Below are 9,272 nucleotides of genomic sequence, written 5' to 3'. Positions count from 1 at the left end.
AAGCATGCTAAAAGTAGTTTTATTTCTTATCCCCCCACTGACTTTGCCTAAAAATATATTGAATATAGTTTTCTTAAAGAAACTAAAATTTTATGACTATTTTTCATCTTTTTTACATAGGACATTTACATTATTTTCAATAAACAATGCAGTCCACTATGTTCAAGGGTAAGTATAAAAAAGTCATTGTCAACTCATTCCTTAAAAAATGACCTCAGTAAGAGGACTGAATTCTAATGTAGGGATCATTTAAATTCCTAGTTCACAAATGCTAGTCAAGGAATCTAACGGTAAGTTGCTGGAGCACCTACAGGACATTCTGCCCTGAAACAAACGTCTACGAGAATGTCAGTCCCTGAGTACTTCAGCATTTACATCCTAAAACCATGTTAACTACAGTGCCGTCGTTTCCTCCTCTCGAAAAGGGTGGATCTCCCTGCAGTGTTCCGAAGGGAGCTAGTCTTCTTTAGTAGGAAATACCACAACAGCATCTAGTGGTTTGGTAGTTACTTTCCTGAATGCTTAAATTCCAGCAAAGCATTATTTTGCAAAAGTTCCTTTAGTCCAAACTCAGTACCTCTGTTTGGATCTCTCTGTAGAAGAACTCTTTGTTCATCCATTCTTTTAGCTTGAGAGCGTAAAATGAGGCTAAAAAAGTCTTCATCGGGGACAGTTGGCCCCTTGGTGGCAGCAGGTGGTGGAGCACATCTCTGATCATCTAACCTGGACCCCTAAAGATGGAGAGGAATGAAAACATAATGACCAGGGAGTCCCTGGACAGTGCCAGGCTAGATCTATAAGCATTCCTTTTGGCTTTTTTCAGACACTTGGCTTAAGAACAGAAACTTGATAGAATGGGGAATATAGTATACTATGTAGAAATGGGCTTCACACGTACATTGTATCATACTATTACAACTGGTCACAAGTAATCTGATGCTAAAATGCAAGGTCAACTGTCCAAAAGTCCCAATGACAGCTGCCCTCTTACCAGTCTTTACAGGTGTTGGTATAGAACATTTCTAGAATGACCTAGGCCAAAGGCCAAAGGCCAACAAACTATAATTACTAGATTATAGTTTTGAAGTATACTTTTGTGCCTACTTTTGAAGCTGTTCAACCCAGAGGGGTATTCAACTGTGTACAGAACAGATATCCCCAATCACTCCCCATCCTGATCACCCACTACCCCTTCTCCCTCTTCACACCAAGTACCATTGCCTGTCTGTCTCTCTAGCACAATATACACACTTGGCCTCTATCTTCCCAATAAGACGCAGGACCCTGCAAAAGCAAGAGCATCCTTGATATCCCAAACTGAGCCTGTAACATCAGTGGTGTTCAGTGTAGGCAAGTAAGAAGGGCCTGATCCTCAATGAGCCCTTCACAAGAATTTGAATACTGCCCGAGCTGCTCTACAGATGGAGTGTGTGTGTGTACACGTACTTGACACTTTACAAGGATGTCGAAGAAGTCTTCATCGGGCTCTTTCTTGTCATTTGTCACTAGGCGCTCAAATACAGACTGATTGTTGTTTTTTGTCAGACGGAGCCCTGGCAAATTACTGAAACTGGCCCTCTGGTCATCCAGGCGGCGGCTCTGTGAGCTGGCAAGAAGATCTAAGAACTCATCTGTGTTGGGGGACACCACAGAAACAGATGGTGCTGTGGACAGGTGGGAAAGAGAAACACGTAAATGTTAAATGCTGAAACACCGTCTTCCCCACCTTGCTCTCCCGCAGGGCACTGTCGCTGCTGTGGCCTTTCCAGGGCTTCAGCTTCGCCCAAAATAACTGAGGTACGGGCTGGGTTTCAGAAGTAAACAAATGGTGTTAGTTTTTTTCCTTATATAATTTCATCTAATGTTTGTTTTCTTTCCATGATCAGGATGGAAATCATTTAAAGAGAAAGACTGGTCAATCTTATATTGTTTTTTGAGATAGGGTTTCTTCTCTGTGTAGCCCTAGCTATATCCTGGAACTCACTCTGTAGACCAGACTGGTCTCAAACTCACAGAGATCTATCGTCTGCCTCTACTTCCTGAGTGGTGGGACCGAAAGCATACACTACCACCTCCCGGCTGAGACTGGCCAATATTAATTTATGTGGTAGAAATCATCTTTTAGTAGCGAAATATGAGTAATGTATTTTAGGCTTCTAAATTTTAGATATGAAATATATGCCTTATTATTTGTATATGCTCTATAAATCACTGCCTTGTATGTGTGTGATGCTGCAGACAAAAGGGCCTACTACTCACCAGGCAGATGCTCTACCACTTAGTGAAGCCCTCCCTGACTCAAGAAGAAAGGCTGCTGCTATCTAATAGCCCAGGCTGGCTTGGAATTCACTTTAATATCCTGTCTCAGTGCCTCATGCTAGGATTATGGGATCTCTTACCGTGTTTCTATAACAAGAAGTATGAGAAATGACAGCACCAAAGACAACTATTAAAACTGGGGAAAAGCAGGCATTGATGGTGCCTGTAATCCCTGCACTTGGGAGGGAAGCAGGAGGATCGGGACTCCAAAGCCAGCCTTGACTATGCCTCAGATAAGTGACGAAAACTGAAAGAGCAGCAGAGGAGGCTTACCTTTCCCCACCTTGGGAGTGGCAGAAGCTGCTGCTGTGGGTGCTGCACGACAGTTCTCCTGTAGGCAGCACCTCTGGTCATCCATCCTGTTGCTCTGAAATCGCCGTAGTAAGTCAAAGAATCCTTCATCTCCAATACTGTCTGCACTGATTTTCTAAAACAGAAAGTCTAGTATGCTTAATTATTCCTCCTTTATCCTCAGGTCATCCGTGAACATCATGATGTAATCAGTTGCGAAAGGGAAAGGATAGATATTAAAAACAAAAACCGGCCTTTTATTTTCAAAAAGAATTCGAGTGGCAATGTTGGTAATAAAGCGCTCCCATACTAACCCTACAAGAATCACTTAATTTGTAACTTTTAATTCCTGTATTTCTTAGGCCAAAGTAATGTATCTGAAGCTTGGCTTGGACACTCAACTATGATCCTAGTTTCTTACAAACTGAGGCAGGAAGATCACAAAGTGAAGGGCAAGTCTGGCCAACTTGGTGAGTGTTCCAAATAGAATCTTAACAGAAAGAAGTTCTGGAGATGCAGCTGTAGCTCCGTGGTGGATTACACAGCGTGTTCAAGGCCCTAGATTTAATCTCCACTACAAGAATAAAACACCTCAGTCTTCAGCGTGCAGTCATGCCAGCTGGTGGTGGCGCTGTGATCTGAGAAATGCAGACCTAGGTGGGTGGAGCCACTGCATGCCTAGGCTACATGCTAGACTGCAAACTGCCTGTGTGCATGTGGTCTCATCAGAAAGAAATGCCACTCTGCTGTATGAGCAATACGGAGTTACCCCAGGCTCAATGACTCCGTAATAGGATTTAAGTAAGTTAATTTTTGTAAACTATCTAACAGGAAAAGCAAGTGTATTTTCTTAACATGACAATCTCCACAGTGTTTTCCATGTGGGGACACCAGAGCTAGGAATCAAACGCATAAAAAGACCCTGGAAAAAACTTCAATTAAGTGTTTAAAGGGAGGAGGAAACCTGAATAGTGTATGTAATGTCTAATACAAGCAATTGATTTTCCATAAGTATTGCAATAAAGGTATATACATACAACATGTTATAGTCCTAAGAAGGGAGTAAGTAAACTAGCTAAGGTCTCATGTATTTGTATTGGCTCTTTTAAAAATGAACAGGCATTTGCCAGTTGGAGATGTTCTGTACTGATAAATATGGTTCCAAAGGTTTGTTTACAGGACAGTGGACGGAAAGGCAGAGGTGGGTTAAGAAAGCATCTGCCTTTGTAGGCAAAATACTAAGTTCTCCACTTCAGTGGTCGTGCAGCTAGCGATAGGCAGTTCTGTACAGATGCCTCATGATCCAGGCAGCAAAAGCGAAAGCAGAGGGAGATGAAGTCTAGAGAAGAGACTGTAAGTACCAGATGAAGACTGGGGAGGGGGGAATTTTCTAGAAGAGACATATAGATCTGAAGAACAAAATGATGAGGCGTGGGTAAGACAGGAAAGGGAATCTAGAGGAACACCAGCTCTGGGGGACAGCATAGGACACCCTATAAACGAGACGGAAAGAATAGGAGAGGTAGGAGGTAAGCTGGATCGGACATCCGGAAATGAAGTGCTTCCAAACTATAGTCATACGTTATCATCAAGACCTCGTTCTAGGCGCAAAGGGCCTGTAATTTACAATTCTGAACATCAAAAGCAGCATGGGTGAGGAAGACCTTGTCTTAAGAAGTTCAATGGAAACAAAAAACCCACAGTAGGTTTCAAAAGTACACACATTTTAGCTCGGTTTAGGTGTCTGCGGAACATAGCCTGGAGCCCTAGTTCTGATGCATCCCTGGCCCATCTGTACAAAGCCCCGTAATTCTTCCTTTTGTTAGCCAAAAACCAAAGAAAGGTATACAGTCATCAGTGGAATTTTGATTTAAAAAACAAAAAAACAGACTTTTTTAAAAAATATCCTCATTGACTGAAAATGGGACTCAGTGAAGAATGTTCTGGTTCTCTATCAGGATACAGAGGAACTAGTTAGAGAGTTCTTTGATACTGATCAATAAGCCTTTATTTTAGAGTAAGTTAAATTCAATAAACTGATATACTTAATGAAGACGCAGTTATGGTTTCAGTAATAGGATGAGATAAAAGCTGATGCTACTAAATACTTTTTTCCCATCTATTTAAAAATCCACTAGGTCTAGTGCTGTGAAAATGACTAATTCATTAAAAATAAAACCCTTGAATACCTGAATTCACTTTGTTCTGGCTTCAAGCACAAAATAAGTAAACAGTGCTTTTGCCACAGTGACTTAAGTAGTAATAACTACTGTCCAGAACAATGGAGCAGTTTATTCTCAGTAGGTCCCAGCTGAGAACCAGGAAGACAGAGACCCATCCTCTGACTGATACATGTATTACTCGTTTATCAATGATTCAGTGTGAACACAAGAAAACTAAAGTGTCACAAGTGGGCACTTAACATACATCCTCCCGGGTGATACCTTCTGAGGATTTGGTGCGCGGTGGTCGATGGAGTTGCTGGCATCCTGAAGAACTTTAGTGCCGGTGCTGCCTTTGTACTTCTTCCCCTTCAGCCTGCTGACAAACAGCAGCTTTGCAGAGGGCTTGGCAAGAAGAGGCTTTTGTTTAGCAAGAATTTCACTGTTCCAGTTTGGGACCTGCAAGTTGTAGGTGGAAAGCAAGGCATGAAAACCCCAGTTTACAGCTCACAACCAGTGTGGGAGAATTAGAGACCCTTGGCTGGCGTTTTTGTTACCAGACAAGGGGTCTCATGTAGCTTTCCTGGAACTCACTTTGGCCATGAGCCTTATGCCTCAGCCTCAAATGTTTGATGAACCCATTCAACAAATTCAACAACACACACCATATAGCATCTAGCATCCTGTAAATGCTTTTATGAATGCTAGAGTAAAAAAACACAGTTTACCCAAATCCTTTGAAAATACATTTTGAATGGTCAGAGAAGCCTGTTATTCTGGCTGTAAATTATATAAAAGTCTGTCACAGCTAGAAACTTGTAAGGATATGTAGAATTTTTAATTAAAAATTAGTGTCTAAAGTTTATAATACAAATAATTTGTTGATAAAACTAATGATTTCACTAATATGAAATAAATTCTCTGTAGACAGAAATCACACACATACTGTATCCCCACCTCTCTCACACAATGAAAACTATTTTTAATGAACGGATTCCTCTAGAAACTTTTAAATTACATTTGTTTACTGAGTAGAGGTCAGGGTCAACTTAAACATTTGTTTAATGTGTGTGTCATGACATACACGCACAGATCAAAGGACAACTTGTGGGACACAACCTGTCTCTAGGTTGTGAGGCTGAGCGGCAGGCACCTTTACACAGTGAGCCATCTCACAGGCCCACATTTTAGAACATCTTGTTAAAATTTAAAAAAGATCTTAGATATGGACTTTTAGATAGTTATGCAGAAAGTATCAATAATATATAAGCCATATGCTACTTAAAACAGCAGAAGAGAAGGGCACTTAAGGGGATGCAATGATGAGCTTCACACATGCTGCCCATGCTGGCTCCAACTTCAGTCCTGCCTCAGCCTGCTATGCTAGGGTTGCAGGTGCAACCTGCTATGCTAGGGTTGCAGGTGCAGCCTGCTATGCTAGGGTTGCAGGTGCAGCCTGCTATGCTAGGGTTGCAGGTGCAGCCTGCTATGCTAGGGTTGCAGGTGCAGCCTGCTATGCTAGGGTTGCAGGTGCAGCCTGCTATGCTAGGGTTGCAGGTGCAGCCTGCTATGCTAGGGTTGCAGGTGCATGCTACCATGCCCAGCTGAAAGATGTTCCTGATGTATGACTGCTGTATAGGAAACAGCATCTATAATATCCAAATGAATATTGGACAATTATTAATATCTGAAGTTACTATGGGGATGGGAAATTACTGATTCTTTTGATTCTTAAAATTTTTTTAAAAAAATATTTATTATGTATACAATAGTCTGTCTACATGTATGCCTGCAGGCCAGAAGAGGGCACCAGACCTCATTACCGATGGTTGTGAGCCACCATGTGGTTGCTGGGAATTGAACTCAGGACCTTTGGAAGAGCAGGCTATGCTCTTAACTGCTGAGCCATCTCTCCAGCCTGATTCTTATAATTTTTTAAAGTTGCTATAATGAATCTGTTTTATAAGAAAGTGCTTTATAATCCTGCAGAGGAAGAGGAGAAAGGAGTATAGGAGCCAGAGGAGTCAAGGACATCATGGGACAGCGCACACACAATCACCTAACCTGGCCTCATAGGGACTCGTAGAGACTGACAAAGAGCCTGCATGAGACTGACCTAGGCACTCTGCACATATGTTACAGTTGGGTAGCTTGGTCCTCTTGGGGGACTCCTAACATTGATAACAGGGACTATCTCTGACTCTTTTACAGGCTTTTGGGACCCTTCTCATACTGGGTCGCCTTGCCTAGCCTTAATATGTAGGGGAGTGCTTAGCCTTCCTGCAACTTGATATGCCAGGTTTTATTGATACTCATAGGAGACCTATCCTTTTCTGAATGGAGAAAGAAGAGAAGGGGATTGAGGGTGGGGTGGGGGAAAGGAACTGGAGAGGGAGGGAGTCGGAGGGAAGTATGGGTGGGGGCTACAGCCAGGATGCAAAGTAAATAGAAAAAAAAATAAGTACTTTGTAATAAAGGCAGCAGAGGGGAGGCCTATTTCAACCATGTGAGTTAAGCTGAATGAGAGTGGACATCCTTCCAATTAGAATCTCTTCTCTGCACCTGCTGGGCAGTGGTGGTGTGCACATTTAATCCCAGCACATGGGGGAGGGGACAGAGGCAGGTGGATTTCTGTGAGTTTCAAGGTCAGCCTGGTCTAGAGTGAGTTCTAGGACAGCCAGAGCTACACAGAGAAACCCTGTTTCAAAAAACAAAAACACAGGAAGGATGCATCTTGAATAAAAGGTACTTTGGCTAAAAGGTGAGGAAAAGGTCCTGCAGTACTAGAACTTTCTGCTTGAGTCTCAGAACCACAAGAAAGTCAGCAGTAATCATAGCTCTCCACAGGGATGAGAGGCTGGGGGAGCACGTGACAATCAGCCAGCTAGCTTGGCTCTTCTGTGCAGAAGAGGGAGGAAGAGAGGGGAAGAGGGTGCGGTAGAGATGTCTCAGAATGCAAGGTGGGGGCAGGTAACATGGCTCAGTGGGGAAAGCGGCTTGCTGCCAAGGCTAATGGCCCACACGGTGAAGGGAGAGAACCAACCCATACAAGTTGTCTTCCGACTTGTGCACCCACTGGCACATATGAATGTTTTCTTTATTAAAAGGTGGAAGAATAAAGTAGTTCCCTGACTTCTACACACATGGCCTGGAGACACATGGGCACATACATGTTCACACACAAATAACTTTGCAGTGATGTTGCTATATGTAATTGAATGACAAGAAGTATTGTTCTTGCTTTTAATCAATCTGGTATCCTTTCAATTAAGAATTTTGAGGGGGAGGTTTGAGACAGGGTTTCTCTGTGTAGCTTTGGAGTCTGTTCTGGAACTCACTCTGCAGGCCAGGCTGGCTTTGAACTCACAAAGATCTGTCTGCCTCTGCTTCCTGAGTGCTGAAATTAAAGACATGCGCCGCCACTACCTGGCTAAAACCTTTTTAACAAGGAAAACAGTTCAAAATAGCCAGTGTGCTATATATGTATATGTGTGTGTGTGTGTATACACACACATATATGTATATATCACCCATGACGGCATGCTGTATTCACTCCTTTTGCTCTGGTTCTATTTAAAAGCGAAAGTGATATCCACATAGGACAAGGCTGATGTGGGATGTCCCTCTGTATGCTGTTTAGTATCATTGGGTAATAAAGAAGCTGCTTTGACTTATGGCAGGGCAGAATATAGCTAGGCAGGAAATCCAAACAGACACAGGGAGAAACAAGGTGGTATCAGACAGATGCCAGCAGCCACAGGAGAAGCAAGATGAGGGGTTAAAAAGCCACGAGCCTTGTGGTAAAATAAAGAATTGTAGGAAGATAAGGCCTACAAGGCTGAGAGATGAGCCAACCTGGAGTCTGCCTGAGGACCTAGCAACAAGTGCTGTCAGAGGTCCTGATGGTGCCTCGCCAATGAGGGATGGACATGCAATGTCAGTGAAGGGGAACGCAGCCTGGATGCTGGGAGGAGAGCATACAAGGCTCTCCCCATTACTGAATAAACGAGTCTGCCATTTGCCTTTTACCTGACTCCCAATGTCTATGCCATTGACACCGTGCCTTCTCACCTACTCCCCCAAGAGAGCCGTTAGGACCTAGCAACATCGGGTGCCCAAGCAGGGACTTGAACCCTGGACCTTCAGATAGAAATGGGTTAATTTGAGTTGTAACAGCAAGTTAATAATAAGACTGAGCTAATAGACCAAACAGTTTATAATTAATAAGCCTCAGAGTGGATATTTGTGAACTGGTAGGTAGGAGAGAAACCTCCAGTTACACAAGGCTTAACCTTTTTTTTTTTACTTAAAAGTTACTGAAATACTGTTACAGTTATGGAAATTTAAAACATAAACCTGCCAACCTTTTCTGGTGTTAACTTCATAAGTTCCATATTTTCCATACTGTGTCTTCGTCCCAGCTTGGAGCGTGAACCTTTGTAAAAAAAAAAAAATTAATTCAAATAATCCAGGGAGCCCTTCAGAACACAAACTTGGCAT

General features: G+C 42.7%; 1 protein-coding gene across 2 annotated transcripts in view; it reads right to left on the bottom strand.

The window, feature by feature from the left end:
* Positions 1-5: 5 nt before the first annotated feature.
* Gpsm2 (G protein signaling modulator 2) overlaps positions 6-9,272 on the bottom strand; it is a 48,472-nt gene continuing 39,205 nt past the window's right edge. For both annotated transcript variants that reach the window (XM_075981582.1, XM_075981581.1), the window contains 5 exons: positions 9,137-9,207; positions 5,055-5,231; positions 2,593-2,746; positions 1,447-1,664; positions 6-731 (listed from right to left, as the gene is read on the bottom strand). In XM_075981582.1, coding sequence (XP_075837697.1) covers positions 507-731; positions 1,447-1,664; positions 2,593-2,746; positions 5,055-5,231; positions 9,137-9,207 — 845 coding nt within the window. In that variant the 3' untranslated portion in view covers positions 6-506. The remainder of the gene's footprint in view (positions 732-1,446; positions 1,665-2,592; positions 2,747-5,054; positions 5,232-9,136; positions 9,208-9,272) is intronic.

Source organism: Microtus pennsylvanicus, chromosome 7 (genome assembly GCF_037038515.1).
Source record: "Microtus pennsylvanicus isolate mMicPen1 chromosome 7, mMicPen1.hap1, whole genome shotgun sequence".
NCBI lineage: Eukaryota > Metazoa > Chordata > Mammalia > Rodentia > Cricetidae > Microtus > Microtus pennsylvanicus.
Note: the sequence above shows the minus strand (reverse complement) of the source record. Positions and strands in the feature narration are given on the sequence as shown.